Source organism: Chrysoperla carnea, chromosome 2, assembly GCF_905475395.1.
Source record: "Chrysoperla carnea chromosome 2, inChrCarn1.1, whole genome shotgun sequence".
Lineage (NCBI taxonomy): Eukaryota > Metazoa > Arthropoda > Insecta > Neuroptera > Chrysopidae > Chrysoperla > Chrysoperla carnea.
This window is the reverse complement of record NC_058338.1, coordinates 67,435,112-67,455,093: the sequence shown is the minus strand read 5'-3', so window position 1 is coordinate 67,455,093 and position 19,982 is coordinate 67,435,112. Positions and strand designations below refer to the sequence as shown.

At 28.3% G+C, this 19,982-nt stretch overlaps 1 protein-coding gene across 1 annotated transcript in view; it reads right to left on the bottom strand.

The window, feature by feature from the left end:
* LOC123292458 (cubilin-like) overlaps positions 1 to 19,982 on the bottom strand; it is a 321,907-nt gene that overhangs the window by 100,546 nt on the left and 201,379 nt on the right. The window contains exon 4 of the mRNA XM_044873126.1: positions 8,622 to 8,720. Coding sequence (XP_044729061.1) covers positions 8,622 to 8,712 — 91 coding nt within the window. The 5' untranslated portion in view covers positions 8,713 to 8,720. The remainder of the gene's footprint in view (positions 1 to 8,621; positions 8,721 to 19,982) is intronic.

The window sequence follows — 19,982 nt, the reverse complement described above, 5'->3', positions numbered from 1 at the left end:
GTCACAGCTTTTTTTATATATTTTTTTATTAAATTAAAATAAATGTAATTTAAAATAAGTGAACTAATTTTTTTTGGTGATTTTAAGTATACTCCTAGGAATAATATAGTTAATTTAAAAATATAATTAAAAAAAACTGCACTTAGCTAATTAAAGTTTAGTCTCTATTTCATTATATTTTTTTTAGTTGTTATTCTGTCTGCCAAGCTGCCCTGAAACTACTGTCTTTCTAATCAACTAATTTTAATTAAGAAAGAGGCAGGGGGAAGACAGAAGTAGCGTTAACAAGTATTTTGCTCTTGTTAATACTATTAACTTTCTGGAATCTATAAAAGATGTTTTTTGTGTAGACTAAGAATTAATAAAAGGTGATAAAATGTACTTCTTAACACTTCATTTTCAATGTATAAGAAGCGGAAATAAGGTAAAATTGCATGCCTTGTGGGAATCGAACCCCGGATATTATTAGTAGATATACATGGTATATAATATCATATTTAGTTTGTATTGACGTGTTAATAAAGTGTCGGGGAAAAAAGTGTGCGATTTTGGAAAGTGTTTGATTTTAAAATTAGTTTTTGTTATAAATTAGTCGAACCTTAAAACTTGCATCTTTTGCTTGTGAATTTATATGAAAAGAAGAGTATGAGAGAGAAAAACTGCACTAGGATAACCAACAGCAACAAATCAATCACTAAAAAAACAGCACCGACTTGATAGTTCAAATCCTGCGGAATGCTAATAAACTTTTTAATCAGGAAGAATGTGTACACCTGAAAGAATGTCAACCTACTGGATTCATCTTTTGAAAACTTAGTTAATTTTCCTAAAAATTTGTTTATGTAATTCAACAATTTAAACTTAAAATGCAAATTACTTGATTCACTGGAAATTATAATTTATGCAATTTTTTTCGGTTTTACAGTGTTTTCAACATCACACATTACTCTGCCCCTCATTGTATTATTGAAATATAAATGGTTTTATTCTTATTTTAAATTTTTTTTACGTTTACCAACATCAAAAGCGATAAAGTTTTTTAGTTTAAAATATCATTTAAAATGTTGTATACTTCGACTCTCTTGTGTAAAAATATGCATATACATATCATAATATACTGACTGAATTCACAAACATTTGTATTATCTTATAAATACTTACTACTAGGAAAATAGTAGAAAAACGAATTCAGAATGATGCCTATAAAAGTTAACAACTAAAATGTAAGCGGATATTACTCCTAGGTGGAAAAAATTAGGTGGAAAAATCATTACAATTTTTTTTTATAATTAGCTACTATAAGGATGGACGCATTATATTCGTAATTTGGAACTCAGTGGGCGAAGGATGCTGAAGGAAATAAAATATGTGCAAAATGCTGTGAAACTGAGAGGGAGGAACATTTAATGATATTTTGTGAAGAGTTGATGATCTAAATGCCAATTTGGAATGTGGGGTATATCTGCTAGTGGGGTATAATGTTGTAATCAATTCGTAATAAATACATTAGATTTACAGAGGAGTTAAACAAATTACTAACTAGTTGTCTAATTCTGTATAAATCTAAGAGTGATTTCCTGGCTTAGTACTTCCATTCTGCACTATTAGGTACAACGTACCTACATATTAAGCTCAATTAACTCAAAGATTGAAATACAATTGTCTAGTCTTTATTAAATGCTAATTGTGAACTACCCGTTTCGCGGGGCAACTTCAATTTTAAATACAAAGATTATTATGTTATAGCCTTCACATACTCCATCACTTACCTCCCTTTTGTTCACAATTTCGTTTAACCTCTAAAATTCAGATCAGTGTTTCCTTACTATATTATGCATTTATTATGTATATACAATACAAAACATACACAAAACTTTCCTCTTGAATCACTTTATCTTAGAAAAAATCGCATCCGTTGCGTAGTTTTAAAGATCTAAGCATACAAAGGAATTTAGTTTAGACAGGCGGAAACGACTTTGTTTTATACTATGTGTTGATTCCTCCCTGAGTTTTAATATCGCGCTTTATTATTTTGTTTTGTTCTATAACTTGAAGGGTAGCGCTTCTTATCGATTCTAAATTAATGACAGGCTGTATTAGTTGGGTACATCTACCAGATATTTATAAAAAATTCGTAAAATTTTCGGAAATGGCTAATTTTTTTACAGCGAAAGAAACCTATTAAAAAAATTAGCCATATCCCAAAATTTACGAATTTATTATGAAAATCCGGTAAATTTACCAAAATAGTATGGTTTTTGTCGTCGGAAAAAGATTTGTAAAGAGAGAGAGACGTTCCATTGGAAGGGAGTTCCATTGATTTTGACGTATGAAGAAATGCATTGCTAGTCATGGAAATGGTTTGAAAAATCTTAATTAATTGTCTAGCTCCAACTTTTCAACTTTGTGGACAAGAATTGCTTACATGACTAACAAATAGACTTTCTCACGTATATCAGTTAATATCAGTTTGTAGTGTATTTTAATATTATTGGACATTGGCCTTTATTAATAGAACGTACGTGACTTGTCTATATGAGCAGTTGAATAACTATTTCCAAGCGGTTTTCATATCTAAATTTGCCAAACAAACTTAAAAGTGACTAAAGTTACATGATCCTAGCTGTGGCATTACTATCGTAATATATAGAACCATGTTGATATTCAAATTTTTAAATATTCCACCTCTTTCAATTTTGATACAGTTTATCTAGTATTGCGATATTGTTTATGATGATATTCCGTCTATAACTTTTTACATAAAATTCTGAAATAAAGTCTACTAAAAATGGATATAAAATTTCATTAAATACTTCAGTATGATAAATATCTTTTACCGTAAAAATACTGTTTAATTCCATGCTGTGCTTATTTATTACCCAATAGTTACGTGACGAAATGATCACCCTTTTATGACATATAAAAATAATAGCCATATGGGAGAAAAACCACCAGAGACTATAAAAATTTACTCAAATAGTTAAGCTGCACTTAAATGCAAAGCATCAAATATGACAAGATCATAGACGTTGCGCGATATGATGAAGCAATGAAAATGTTAGGGATAACATTAAAGAGAGATAGTCTGACAAACCTTTGTGTTGAAATAAACCGTATGGAGGTGCAGAAGTGGGATTAATATAGTAAAATAGAAGATATATAGGAATCTAGATAATTATGGTTAAGATAACTACTAAATCATGTAGCGAGTGGATGACTGGCCCTGAAGAAGTGATACTTTGATATTTGTTTGCCAATGTTCCTTAAATGGTCTGAAAAAGCCGAAAAAATACTCTACGAGACGGAAGAATAGTTAAATTAAAAAAACAATATCAAGAATGAATGTATAGTCAACGTATTTGAAATAAAATTCAAATTTACTCTGACTATATTAAGTTTGCGTATTACCTATAAATGCGTATTTCGAATATAGTGTAGTCCGCATCAATACGAAAACGCTAATTGTAATTATTTTCCTGAGAAGTGTTACTCGTCGCTTATTTAGTGACTATTTCATTAGTGAACCACCCAGCCTCGGACGAAGGGTGGAGCAAGTGGAGCGGGCGTTCCAGGCACCAGGTTGCAATTTCGCATTTTAAGTGTTGAAATACAGATTCGATCACGCTTTACTTTGATTTAGGAGTAGAGCCGGTGCTGGAAACATATTTCAAGATAATTATGATTAACTAATACATATTGATTGTAACTACATTGTGATCGAAATATCTATTTATCGAAAATGAATCTGGGCATTGGAAATAGTTTGAAATGTTGTGAATTTCTAGAATCCCAACCCTAATGACTCGATTAGTTAAAAATAACTAATTCTTTACGCGGTATTCCAGGGATAATAGATTCCTATCGTCACAACATAAATTAATTCCATTAATAATGGTGACCGGCTGGTATAGTACAGATCATACGCATAAAGAAGGAATATTTGATCCTTAAGGAAAGTAGGTATCACATTGGACCCTGCATTCTAAGTGTGCATCTCATGCACAGCCATTATAACCGAACATAAGCATAGCTAATATCTAGGATTATGGCTCCCTTAAAACAGGAAGTAAACGTTGATGAATAAGTCGGTTTATATAAACGAGTACTTCTTAGAATCTGCAGAATTCAACATGACTAAAACATACCTTTCCGCTAATACTTAGGCATATTATAATAAACAAACTTCACAAAATAATATAAATAATATATAAACCTATATTTTCAGTATATACATTCAGTATTTTCATAAAATAGTTCCGAGAAATTTATTACAAGCAACGAGAGAGATAGATTATCATATTTCTAGGAAGCGGTGAAAGTATAAAGGTAGTTATAGATAACACGAGTATTATTAAATATTCTGATATGAAAAATATTATTATAGAAATAGTTTAAATATTTAAAATGTTCTATTTTTTTATTTTAGTCTAGCCGCTGTATTCCAAATTTAAACCTTTAAAGTGTGTATAATTTAAATTGTCTTTTAAATACGGAATGTTTGACTGGGAAATCGTGTAAAGATGCATTTTAAAAAGATGCAGTTTTTGAATAAGCTTTAAAATTTTCAATCCCAATACCTGGTGTTGATATTTAATTTCGTGATAACATTGAATAACTTTGATGATTATGAAAAAGAAACAGCGGATGGTAGTAAACGCCGGCATATGTATTAACGTACAGTTTTCAGTTTTAAAAGAACTTTTCTAAAGAGAAATGAAAACACCCGGCAAAAAAAATGTTCGTAAAAGATGGTGTAACGTCATAATGTTAATTAATAATTGTATAGAGTTTATACTATTCAATTAACATTATTACGTCACAACGATGTTCTACAAAGAATTTTTTGTCGGGCTTTTTCGTTTATAGTTCTTTTAAAACTTTTTCTGTCATTTTAAAATTGTGATGAAAAAAATAAAAAAATAAATAAAAACAGTTTTGTTATAAAACTTATAAATGATCTTTCCATTTTTGTCCAAAAAAAATTTGGTTCAAAATCCCAATTAGTGACGGTTTTATGTAGCGTGTGTTGCACTTTTCTCAGATTCTAACATTAATATTCGAATCAAGCAAGAATTTTTTTTTTAAATTGCAGTTTTGTTAACTTTATTTTCAGACCTTACTGCAGGATTCTGCATCAGGACTATTTATTCTTGTTACTTTAAATAATATTTTAATGCAAGTCATTCAAAATGTGTATTTTTAGTTATAATATTTACTCAAATATGGTGACAAATTGTCATGAAGGTACTAAATTTAATTTTATGTCTATTTCCGCAATTAAAAATTTAATTCTTTTTATAAAAAAATATTCAAAAGGCTCCTTTTATTCGTGGAGGAAGTTAACCTTTGTGGCTTAGTTATTTCGTACGCCATATGCCTAGGGTGGCGAGTTCGACTCCCGCCGTCACAATAAAGTATTAATTTCATTAATAGCTGTGATGGCCTGGTGTAGTGCATGGTATTTGTATGAAGGAGGTGTACTCAGGCTCTCAAAATAATTATAATCTAACCTACGTGAAAGAAATCAATTTCTTTGAGTTGCTAGTAGTTCTTCATTCTTACTTACTTTTTTTGGCATTTCAATTTTATAAAGCTTAAGTTTTTCCTCTATTTGAGATTCAAAGAATTAAAAATTCTATGATTTGGTCAAGTTTGGGAGAGTCAAATTCCTATTTTTGAAATAAATAAACAAGAAAGCTTTCATCGGGCAAACATCTTTCCTTTGAGTAAATGTTTCAATAAACAACAAAGTATAAAAAGAAAAAAGAAATTATAAAATTAAAAATAATTTCGTTATTTATTCAACAAATTTAAATAGTATAAAGAATTATTTATCTACGCTTAAAAGTAAAGTTATTCCTTTAGTTCATTCATTGTTTAAGAAAAACCATTTGACTAATAATGTTAAGTAAGCCAAGTAATAGGCAAAATAAACAGCGTTAGTATATAGGCTACACAATGTTTAAACACTAGTAATATAAATATACAGGTGATATCATTTCGAAATGTATATAGGGTTGGTAATTTTATTGCACATAATGGATGCAAACATGGAACATCTACAAATTATGTTATATTATAAAAAAGTGAACATTTAACCGCTGCCTTCTTATAATTTTATCTTAATTAGCTTTATGTTTGAGTTTTATTCAACTAATAAACACCCCCTCTGCGTTTTTTATACCATGTATATATGAAATTTATCAAGGTATACTAAAGTTACTCCCAAGTTTGTAACGCTTAAAAATATTGATGCTACGAACAAAATTTTGGTCGGGTTTAATATCACCTAAAGAGTCTATTTTCGGATGTCCGTTTGTCTGTCTGCCCGTCTGTCAGCACTATAACTCAAAAATTTCATTAGTATGGAGCAATTTCCCACAAAATGCAAAAAAACTCAGCCTTTAAACTTTTAAAAGATTCCAAAATATTCTACAATTGATATTAATTTCATTTAAAACATCTCAATATATGTTGGAGCTTTCTATATCATTATTATAATTTCTAAAACTATCCAGAATATTCTAGATTCAATCAAAACATTTTCAATTCATTTAATACAGTTTCATATATTTTAGAGTTTTTGAGATTATTTTCGAAATAACTAGACAAATTGAAAACGTTCTAGATCAGTCCAGATTAATGTAGACGAATAATAATAATATATTTACATAGGAAAAAAGTCCACAAAAAAAAAGTTTTATTCGAATAAATATATAATTTTAAAATTTCAACTTCCCCTAATTGCTTCACCTATGACGGTATGGCATGGAAAGTATTGAATTTAGATTCATTAAGTTGTGTAGGTACTATAAAGTCAAAATTTGGTAAGAATCGTTTATCCTTATGATTTACCCCAAATTTCAATTTTAATAATTGAAAGCAGTTTCTAGAAGACTATTTCATAAAAAGTGAAGAGACTCATCAATATCGAATTCAATCAATTTTGAATGATGCAAATCAATCAAACCCCGTTGATTATAATGCCTTCTTCTTTATTTTGTTCAATAAATGAATCGTACTACATTTTATGAAGCATATATGCTATTGTTAAAAATACAATCCGTATATACATGATATACACTTTGCTATTATAATATGAGAAATATTTTATGAGGTATCAGGTGCCCATATTCACTATTTATAATCTAAACTCCATTGTGACTTTAAAAACATATTTCTTATTCTATAAATTCTTACAGCTTCTAAATAAATAGAAATAATATTCATAGAAAATTTTTTTTTTAAAAGTAACGATACTTTTTAATATTTAGAAAAACTACAATATAAATATATAAATATTACCTTTACAATAAGTTTATACCATCGATCTCTTAATATTCAGAAATTCTGGAAATTTCATAATCCAAACGAACTTTTTCTTAGCTTTTGATTGGAATGAAATCAAATATTTTTTCTACCTTAACTAATTTATTGAGGTTTTATATGAAAATAAAGTATATAGAAAATTAGAAACTACACTTTTGGCAAAGGAAGATTTGATAATTATTTTTGAGAATTTCGACCAGAGTATGTAAGAAAAAATTTTAAATGATAGACGAAAATGATTGAATATTTAAATATGAAAAAAGTATACGATGAATTGTAAATTCAGACATTTCAGTAAAGTCTTCAGTTATTTTACATTTTAGATAATAGGGAATCACTAATTTTAAAATTAATGTTCAGGCTGATTTATTTATAATTTTGCTTCATGCGACTCCCGATCAGGGCTATTTAAAACATTATTAATCATGTTTCGATTTTACGGGGACAGAGATATTAACTCTCTCACAGTTTCAGTTACAAGTGGTTACTAACGATAAATTTTACACTGAAATGCAACTTAGAAGATAGAAGTACATGTCAGCAATGATTTAACTAGGGGGTTAAGTACATGCAGAAGTGATAGCCACTAAGGTCGGTCCTACCTTTCTTTTAGTGTCAAAGGCCTATATCGGACTTCTTGAATGTCTTAAATGGTTTATATTATATGAATTATGGATAATTTGAGTGGGTTGGAAGTCTTCTGAATTTCTGGCTATTTACAGAAGCTGTACTCCAACGACAAGGAAAGGTTTACTTTTGGTATCACAATGGACCATTTCATCTAAGCGTATTAAATCCGGTCGGCCATACTTATTCAATTTCAAGTTTTTAGGTGCTTGTGATGTCAAAATTTACAATTCATTAGCGGGTGATATAGATGATTTATAAAATAATATGATTTCAATGTTGTGATGTAAAAACTTAAACAAGACATTTTATTAAAATGAGACAGAAAGTGAAAAGCTCAATGTGAAAAATGGATATTATGAATGAAAAAAAAGTAGCAAAATTTTGCAGCACTTATTTCATAAGGATAAAATTAAAAAATAAAAGTGGCATTTCTTTTGATTTTTTATTGCAATTATCTTGTTATTAAAGTGATATATAATAAAAATATGGTGATATATGGTGATATATTGATTATTTGAAATATTGATATTTGGTGATATATTGAAATTTGATCTTTTGAAATATATTGATTGAAAAGATAATTACATTTAATAATTGATAAATAATGTGATTAATACATTAAATTATATTTAAAAAAATATTTATAAAATAAATCTGTTTACCAGTGTTGGCTTGAGGAGTGACGTAGAGCTGTAAACAGATAAGCGACAGAACCAAACTTCTCCCTGTGGTGAGCCGGAGTTCTGGGGCCATACTGTGTCCTGTAAACAAAAAATATTTTTATTATTATATTTCTTATTCAATTTTTGTTTTTAACATTTAGACATTTAATAGACGTTTTGATTTCGGTCAGTAGGTTATTACGAAAAAAATTTAGTTATTAGTTTTGTATCGATAATATAACATTGTCTAATAAAGTCAGCCGTGGCAATATTCCTTCTCAGTCTTTTATTTGCTACATTATATTATTATAGCATGCTCTGTAGAATACATGTACATAGTTAAAATATGAATGATTAAAGATTGAATTGAATTGAATCAATTGAATGATAAAAATTTTACCAAATATTTTATTATTTTTTTAGTAATTTACAAAAATTATAATCAGGGTCTAATTTTGGGCTTTGATATAGATTCGAAAGAACTTTCAAAGTCAAAATCTCTCGAAGCCAAGTGTGTTTTCTCACTTTTTCCGCTGATAATTACAGCTCCTCAATTTATTTGAGAGGATGAGTTCACCTCTTTCATACATATACCATTCATTACGCCCATATTAGCTATTAATTGAAGTTATAGTTTGTTGTAAAAACAGGAATCGATTCCGCTACCCTAGGAATAACTGAACCACATGGGTAAACTTCTTCTACTTAACTTTAAGTCAAATAAGCATCCTTTTGAATATTTTCATGTTTTTATAAAATAAAGTAAATAAAATTTTTAATTGCGAAAAATGACATAAAATTAAATTTACTATGAATCTAATGTTATCTAGAAATGTCCAAAAGTAAGAAAACAACAGCAAAATTTACAAATCTTAAAATTACATAGCGCGGTTGATTGTAAAAACCATTTTGAAACAATGGTTAAAAATTGTTATACAGGATTGCTCAAGTTATAATGGTAGAACTTCATCTTATGATAGACGTTAAAATAATGGATATTTCTCAATAAACTTATAGCCGAAAAACCGGAAAATCCTTTTCTAAATATAATGTTGAAAATTTGAGAGGAAAAAGGATGTTTTTGTGAATATCGCTAAAATGTCTTTTTAGAAAAACAGCGCTTTCTCGACTGATTTAATAATTCCAACATAAAATTTAAAAATTTTCCTTGAGCTTCCACACTATCATAAGCCAATTTTTACACAGCTAGGACTAGACTTAACTGGGACTAGAGTGGATTATATTTAAATAACTATGTTGGCCTAAGTGTGTCCTTGTTGGTAGCCAATATAACCTAACCTAGCCTAACTATGTTGGCCACTACATCGTTTGAATCATTCATGGATATATTTTGCACAAATAATACAATTTCAGTAGAATGTTTTATTATAAACAGATCTCCGAGCGGAAGTCTCTTTGTCAAGCACTGTACGCTTAACTTCATTCATATAAAATTAAATAAACGTTTTTGCTATTATGAAAACATTTCAAAAATATGCAAATGAATATAAATAGAATAAAGCATACAAATTGTAACTAGTTCCAATGTTGATTACTCAAGTAACTGTGAATGAAAATTATAGTTAAGTTTGTCATTATTCGCAATATTTTTTTAAAAATATAGTATTTAAAAGTACCATAAAAGTTACAAAAAGTATACAAATTGCATTTAAAATCATTTTGGGTAAAACTGATTCATACCGTTAGAATTTTATCCTCTATATTACCCAGCCATCGCTATGTTTTGCAGTCCATAGAAAAAACTTTTTATCTGTAAGTGGTAAAAAAACTATTTTATAATATTTAATTTTGTGAATTATATTCATCTCATAGAAAAATTACTTTTTTTGGATAAATTTTCTTTTTTTTGCCCCAATTTCCTAGATTAATTATATATTTGACGTGTAAAACTAGTTTTTTTCAGTTATATTAAATAAATTGTTATTTTTAGACCTTAGATAATATAAGCAGAAAAAAATATTCTTTTTGTCTTCTTTTTGATGAATTGTTTACGTTTGACAGTATAGAAAATGTAAACTTTGATTAAAAGTAAACTCGAAGTTATAGTAGTAATGAATAATTAGTAAAGTAAACCCAGAAAAAGTATAAATAAAAATATTATCAATGATAATAAATGAGAGCTCTAGGATATTTCGAAATGAATTTCGATTTTTTGCCACAATTTCCTAGATCAGTTTTTTGTATTTTATAAATACGTATTTCGACTACCAAGTAGTCATCAGTATGATTTGCTAATCGTAATTACTCTTATGTTACTCGTTGCTAATTTGGTGGCGGACTGCACATCGATGTTTTCGTGTACCTACAATTTGTACTGTTCAAAGTATCTGTAAAATTGTAGTGTCATGGAAGGTAATTGGGTGGCGTCAATGACACTACAATTTGACAGATACTTTGAACAGTATTAATTGTAGGTACACGAAAACATCGATGTGCAGTCCGCCACCAAACTAGCAACGAGTAACATAAGAGTAATTACAATTAGCTAATTCATGGATGTTGGATATTTTCTTTCTTATTGAATTAAGGTGGGGATGGATATTCTTGAAGAAAACTACGAAAATTACTGAATTTAAAATAACTTTTCATGTAATTTTAGCAAGATAAATTATACTTTAGACAGGCTTAGACAGGCAGCTTGCCAAGAAGGAAAGATAAATAAAGTTTAAAAAAACTAAAATATTTCGAAAGGATGTTTCGTAAAACATCGTGTGACGTATTAATTTAATTATGAATTGTATAGAGAAGTTAACAGATGCTTTTTTGCAATTTAAGAATTAGGATTTTTATTTAGAGGTTTGTGCATTCAGTTAAAATTAACAGTTAAGTTAATTATTCAGCAGGTGGAATTACAGTCAGCCAATGGGTTTTATACCGGACCCTTGGGAATTTTGAAGTAAGTTTCTAAATTTTATCGAAAATCGACGTTAATTTTTAAATTATTTACATTTAAATATAAATCAGTTAAAAAAGAAGAAGTAGCAGTAAATCTGTGTCTAGGAGAACATTAGTTAACATCCACTGTGCCTAAATAACATTTGTAATCTGTGAATTCTTTTGTAGATTTTATTCATTTTTATTTAACTTCTATTTAATTATATATAGCTTTTAAAAAAGTTTCCTTTGCCGATTTCAATGTTATATATGACCCAGAATTAAAATAAAATACAAGTGAAAAAAAACAATTGACTGAGTTAATTGTTGAAATACCATGCATAAATAGTGTTGATTACTCTATGAAATTGCATATATAACACAATTTATATAATACATACTATACAATTTACACCTAATTTGCGCCCTCACGGGTAAACATTAATATTTACGAAAAATGTATCAAAAAAAAATTTGTTTATTTTTTGATAAGGAACATTTTTTACATTTAAACTTTTGTTCTATCTCTAACGGTTTACAAGATGGGTCCTACGGACCTATATGTCAAGGCTAATTGACCTATTTTGTTCATTTACGAACTCGACCTCACTTTTTACGTCCTGAGTACGCTGTATAAATTTCAGTTTGTTATCTTTCTTTGTTTTTGAGTTATCGTGCCCACAGACGGACGGACAACCGGAAATGGACTAATTAGGTGATTTTAAGAACACCTATATTCAAATTTTGTTCATAGCATCAATATTTTCAATCGTTACAAACTTAGTATACCTTGCATTTTACATATATGCATGGTATAAAAATAGAATCATTTCTTATTCAAAAACCTAATTTTAATATGATTTAGTCTTTCAATTAAAAATGCAATTTTAATTTGTCAGACAGAGTTAGTCAGTTAGTTAACGCAACGTCTCTCAGATGCTAGATAATTTCAAACAAACCTAAGTTCAATTAAGAAAGAAACATTCGAAATTCAGCTGTCTTAAAATAAATTATTTAAAACGTTGCTGGTGCTCGTACCAATAGCATGTATACGGTTCGAATACTTTACCCACTCTAAAACTATCAAATGCATCTTGTATATAATAATTTAATATTACATTATCTGCATGCTTGTGTATTAAATTTGTAAATACATACAACAAAATAGAGCTTTTAGTTATATATAATATGTATGTAGAGCTTTGTACATAGCTTTATATTTATTATTATTTAACAACACGTTGGCGTAATGATTCTATATTATTACATAGGTACATACATGTAATAGACAATACTTGTACAGTGGGTAGGTACTTGTACATAATAATGTAAATATTATACCATCTCGTTCACAACTAAGAGATGCTTTTTAGTTTCGAAACATATTATTAAAATTATTTATATTTCAACTTTGTTTCCGGTTTTGAGTCATCTAACTAACGGAGACTAATTAGATCACATCATGAACTTTTATGTTAACTTATTTTCTATTATTTTTATTTTTAGCTTTTAGAAATTTAACGCTAAGGCGTCGGCATAGAATAAGTCCTTCTACATAGTTATTGGTATTATTCATAAATCAACTTTAATGCCACTATGAAGAATTAAAATTAATTAAAAATAATGAAGAATTCTGAAAGCTTTTTACTTAGTGTGTAATTTCCTCGTTTTCGCCTTCTCTTAAAAACAAGAAATAGCATATCTAGGGAGCAAAAGTAAAGAATGTCTCAGATCTCATGTTCATTGTGATGAGATCTGGGACATTTTTTACTTGCTCCCGTGGTGTGTATACTGTATGTTTATTTTTCTCCCCGACGGAGAAAGAAAGCGGAAACTTTTTTTTGCACAGCAGGACGAAAGTTGACACTTTTTGCAAATGTTGCACTGAATTGGCCAACATTTTTTTCTTACATACAAGTTACATAAATAAATTATAAATAGATAAAAAGTTACGTAAAATTTAAGAAAACGTAAAATGTATCCTTCTGGCAAAACTTTTCGACAGAATTTAACGATTTTTTTCACAGAATAAGAAAAGAGCTTACTTTTCGTCAAAATTAATCGTAGACCAATAGCCGGGCATTTTTTTTCTGCAATTTACTGCAGAAATTTTTGGCATGTTGTGATATGTTTAGGGGTATTCTCCGAGTGTAAATTCAAATTGGCGGGACGCAGAGGCGTGAGCTTCAGCCGCCATCTTCGAAAACATATTTTATCAAATATCTCGTGAACCGAGCATGGTACAACAAAAATAGTATGGATCATTTTCATGGAGAATAACATTTTCTAAGACTTTTATTCGGTATAAAGTATACGTTTTTATTTGTAGCGTTCCAAACTTTTCTTAATATGGTTATTGCTAAATATTAAATTATTTTTGTTGTACGATGCCCGGTTCACGAGATATTTGATGAAACATGTTTTTCATGCTTTGACAAAGAGTTTTTCATGCTTTGACCCTTGAAATTGCGAACATTGACAGCTGATTATCTCACAATCTAAGTGACCAAAAATTCTGCAACTTCTGGATCTCACAGCAACATTATTCTGAGTCTGTGAACTGGCCAAATCTGTCGACAAGTGCTTTCATACTGGAAAAACCATAAGATACGCCTTAAACCGTGAAACAATATCATTTTTATGTCTGCACTCAGGATAATATTACCACTAAAAAAAATATTTGATGTTTGTAGTTTTCTTTTGAAAATGCTAAAAATTCTTATATCAATTTTGTGTAGATACTTTATGTGTTTACTGTGGACATTGTGTAATGAAATGAATGCACTTATAGAGAAATCGTTTTAAACAAGTTTTATTACCGAAAATGGTTGAAAAAAGAATAAAAAAAGTTACTCATGACTTACATAGATAATGCTTTACTACTAAAATGTTTACATAATAGAACATGGTATAGTGTTTTGTCATCACCGGATATAGAGTTTTGTCATGAATGTCAATGCTCAATGCGTTCCTTAAAAATCACTTAATCATATATACAATCATTAAAATTTTAAAGTGAAATGTCATAATAGTGAGTAAAATTTTCTATTTTTCACCCCCGAATCAAAAAAAGGGTGTTATAAGTTTGACTGCCATGTGCGTGTGTGTCTGTCTCTCTGCCTGCAATTTAGTGGAGATTATTTAAGTACGATTTTAGGGTACCGTACCCAGAACAACTAAAAAATAGTCGATGATCCTCAAAATCGGTTGATTTTGGGGAAGGCTCTAAGGAAATAGGTAATTTAATGCAGAGTGTTCTTAGAAATGTTTCAAGTGCGAGTTTAGGGTTCCTTTAGTGAAAAATTTGCCAGGTGTTTTTTAAATATTATAAATTTTATTCGTGTATTTTCTGACTTGTATTTGAGTTGAATAATAGATCGAGATAGAACTCGCCTAAAGTGTTTGACTCCCCCCAAAAAAACTTATAATAATCAAAGTAGATGATTATTATCATGCAGGTTTACTTCGAAATAAAACGATTTAAAATTTCGAGTGTTCTTAAATCTGAACGCCATTTATATCTTTATAAAAGAGAAAATGTATAAATATCATACGAGCTAGTTATTTAACTCAAATTTAAAACCTATTCGAAAAAAGCCTAGAACTTGATAAACATAGACTATTACACATTCCATTAATATTCTACTTGGTCTAATACTTTTGACGTCATTATTCCAATCTAGTAGTGATTGGATAGGACGGAGCCATTGTACTTTATGAAATGTTAAATTTAGATTTAGTGCTTGTCAAGCCCATTTGCGATAAATAGTCTTAGAAAAAAATGAAGAAATTATAGTTTATAACCGTCATATTAAAGAGAAAGGTGAAAGAGTACAAATTTTTGAGAAAACTTCCTTTCATGGGAATAATTAACTATTCAAGAATGGAAGGTTGCCTTTTTCATTGAGTAATTCAGCAGTTTAAATGTAAATTGTTATTAAAAAAATATCAAAAATTGACGAAGATATGCTTGATTAAACGACCAAAAAATATTACTCTGCCCGTCAATGAACTGATATATCTTTATTTTATAACCTTTACTAAATTTTTTTCGACTTTAAAAGCTTATAGAAACAGTTATAATTAAAATTTTGAATAATACCTACGCTCATCTTTGGAAAAAGTTATTGCCAAGATTTTTATGACAAAAATTTTCATCATTATGCCACGGGTTTAAAAATACAGTTTTGAGATAATAACATTTGAACTAGTTTTAGTTTCAATCCACTCAAGGTACTGAAAAGTGTGAAATTTAAAAAAATTTATTTTCATTATTTATTTTTGTACCTGTACCTAAACTTAAAAAAAACTATCAGTACAATCCGGCACAATTAAAAACCAGAGAGTGTCGGATTCTTGGAATGTTAAAATTATTGGATTGTTTAGAAAAACGCATAATAAATATCATCACTGGCACTCGATTATCGGAGGATGCTGGACTATTGGATTAGCCGATCTATTCAAGTGCGATATTATTGAGATTGTACTGTATTTGTATAGGTCTTCGCCCTTAAGTTTAATGCTTAATAATTGACTTTAAATGGCATTTGAATTTGGATAAGTAAAATCATAAAACATTCTAAAATAAATACTTATCAATTGATAAAGTTTTTTATTGTATTAATTTTTTTTTTCGTTTTCATTTTAATATTATTCACAAATAAGATATCAATACCAATAGCAGATATTAATATATCCATGTAGAATAATATTACAAAATTTATTATTTTAACTTTTTTTATTATCCTTAAAAACCATAAAAATATATTATTTCAAAAAATATTTATAGAAAAACGAGTAAAATTTTTATGATTTTTTTTTTATATTTGATATTGCATATCAGACAACAGACATTTATTCATTCTTGATAAAATGTTATTATAAGTATCATAACTATTTTTATGATTTCTCTTGACTGGACAATGTTTTTTTTTTGTTTTTTAAATAATACATCGATTAAGGTAGTACAAGCAAGCACCAAGGCAATTTTAGATTTAAGGTTGAAATTATTTGTACCTTATTTTTACTTTGATGATAAATTTTGTTATAACATTATGAATGTGTACGAAAAATAAGAATAATATTTTTTTATATCTGCCTTGTTTTTCAAAATATCGAAAGCAAAGTAATTTAAAAAAAGTTTTCAATTTTCGATGTTTTGAAAATTGCTCTAGATATCGAAAAATTTTATTCTTACTTTTCGTCTTATATTGCAAGTTATAATATAATTCTCCATCAAAATTGAAAAATATATATTTTTAATTTGTGTCCCCACTACCGTGCTCATTCATCCTTAATTTGGCGGCCGCAACGGGTTTTTTTGTTTTCAATAATTTTTTAAGGTTTTGATTTTTATTTAAATAGTTTTTTTTGTTTTAATTTCCAGCGACTAGTTTTGGAGAAATCTATGAAAACATATTATCCATCTATCGTTTTACCATAAAACCCGTGTCTAAATATGCCTTCTTTTGAAGTCATTTATGTATTTAAATAATTGGGCAACCTTCCCCCTAAAATTTGCAGAATTGATTTAGACTAAGTCCAACTTCATATGAAAAAAGTCAATGTTTGTATTAAATATTGTCTTGGTCCTCGTCACATCCTTAAGAACAAATATGTAAATTAAGTGTTCGATAATCAAGAAGATAAGCCAAACTATTTTTTATTTAGTAGTTTGGCTTACTGGAAGAAGGTGTTCAGAAATCCAATGATAATTTTTAGGCAAGCAAGTGCCAAAACCTCATAATTTCTGTGCTATAGAAAGAGGAATGGTTCATGTTAAACGTTCATTGAATAAAAAAAAATATATATAAAAATTTGTAATAAAAATTTAATTAAAACTATTTTATAAACTTTTTTTTTTTTAATTTGAAATTAAAAATAAATAACTATATAAACGAAATTACCCATTGTAATTAAAACCATACATATTAACATACAATAATGTAATGTCCATTGACTCAAACATCATCATTCGATATCAAGTCATTTGAGGTTACTGTATATCTTTGAAGTATCTTTGCGAGGTTGATGTATTACATAGAATGCGTATAGAAGAATCGTTCAACAGACGATATTGTTAGTTAAGGAAGTACGAGCGCTTAGGCAAGTTCAGACTTGTGGTTGAAAATTATTTGTACCGTATTTTCAACTTTGATGGATTTTGTTGTAACTTCATGAATGTAGACGAAATATAAGAATACAATTTTTCAACATTTGCCTTGGTTTTCGAAATATCGAAAGCTAAATAATTGAAAATTTATATATTTTTTTAATTTGTGTCCCCACTACATCCTTAATTAATCAGGCACAATAAGTTTATTTTGTTTTCAATAATTTATTAAATCTATGAAAATAAATCATCCATCTACCGTTTTCCCATAAGACCCATGTTAAATGCTGCCTACTTTTGTAGTCATTTATTTACTTAAGGTAGTACCAGCATGAAATCACTTTTCGACAGATTTGGCCGAATTTTTTTTCTCGGGTTTATAAAAGCTTTATTTATGAATTCCTAAAATTTCATAATTTTTGACCGTTTAGATCGCGAGATATTTAAAGACAAAGTTCGCGATTTTGAGGGTCATGTCCCATTTAAAGCATGTAAAATGTCCGGTCTCTCCAACTATTTTTTATGATATTATTATATATTGAAGAAAAAGTAGAAAAAAATGTTTATACAATACAATTCTAAAAAAAAAATTTAGAAATTAATTTTCACTTTCGAGATATTAATTTTGACGTAAATTGATCGAAATTGGGACGTTGGCATAATTATTTCCCATTTTAAACGGTCAAAATTTCTGAAACTTTGGGAATTAATAGTAAGCATTATTAAATTCTTAAATTTAATTTTTCGTTAAATTCTGTCGAAAAAAAAATTGTACCATTGCTTTAACATAGAAACTGCAAATACCATGCTGGAACATCGTTAAATAACAGGACAATCCCCCTTTACATTTTCAGAATTGATTTAGACTTCTTAGTCCAACTTCATATAAAAATGATGCTTTTTATCCAAATTGCCCTGGTGCTCGAACATTTTTAATGTGTTAAATATCGAATATTTGATAATTTATTGCTGAATTAGATGATAACAAAATTAAAGCTCAAAATGATTTTTAAACCGTTTTAACTTTCTTTTTGCGGAAAGCATTTTCACGAAATCATGTTTCCAATAACAAATCTCGAACCTCAACTGCAACGGTTTTCTTAATATTTTTATTTCTGATACCATGAGTGCTAGAGAATTAGAGAACCGTTTAAGATAATCGAAAAAGGAACAATATTCAAATAAGACTAACCATATAGCGAAATGAGTGAAAAACAATCGAAAAGTGAACCATGTTGGTGGATATTTGTTTGTATAAAAGTTGCGGAACCCAAACGCAACATGAAAAAATTTATTCATAAATCGTTTTTAATTACATAAAAATGTTGAACAAAAAATTACAATTACAGTGTGAATAATAATAATGACTCTTCAATTCCATGTTATAATTTATTCTAAGCAGAGATATTTTGAAAATTAAATACACTACAAAATTAAATACATGAAATTGAAAAAAAAAAAAATTAAAAACAGTTGAAGAAATATGGTGGGAGCGTAAATAAATACATAGTCATAAAATGAAAGGGTATACTTTATTATTTAAATGCGTTTCCACCATTTCTGAATACCTGTTTGGCACAAGTGATTAAAAGTTAATTTTATTAAGATGTACTTTTTGAATAAGCTATCATTTTTAGTATTACTTCGTATAAATGAATATTGTGAGTGTTCCAATAATTTTTAATCAAGAAATTCCGAAATTTTTCCATTTTTACAGAACTAACCGACATGTTTTTAAACTTATATGGCGGAGTAAAGAAATTGTTTTTATATCTCCCCGAAGATGTCACGAATAATAGGGGATAATCCTGATGTCAAATTGGCCATATTACCCATAAAAATGTAAAACAAGACTTGATACTATGAGAAAATTTGAAATTAAAAGTAATTAAGAAACGAAGAAGTTATAAGCAATCAAAGATTGCATTCAAACGTTGCCTACCTCCTTTTAGCAAAACAAAATTTTATATGCAATATCTTAGGCGATATTCACGTATGATGGGGCTAGTGAATATCTTCCTCTTTATTTAATTGGGAATTTTAAAGTTCATACTTTGCATACTTTTAAAAATTAACTCCACTTTTCTATTCGTAAAGTGGGAATTCTTCATCTGATGTGATAAAAATATATCGGGACCTATTTTTTGCTTATTTATTCATCTCCTTTTCTTTTGTTTCTCTCGTCTCTGGTAATTCCTCTTAGAAAAAGTGGAATTTCTATGATTATTTTTTGTTTGCTTTTTGGAGAATTTATAGATTTATAATTTCATTCATTAATAGAGCAAAGGAAATTTAAACTGTTTTGAAAAATAAAAAATGATCAATCGATGGATTGAAAGAAAATGATTGAACAA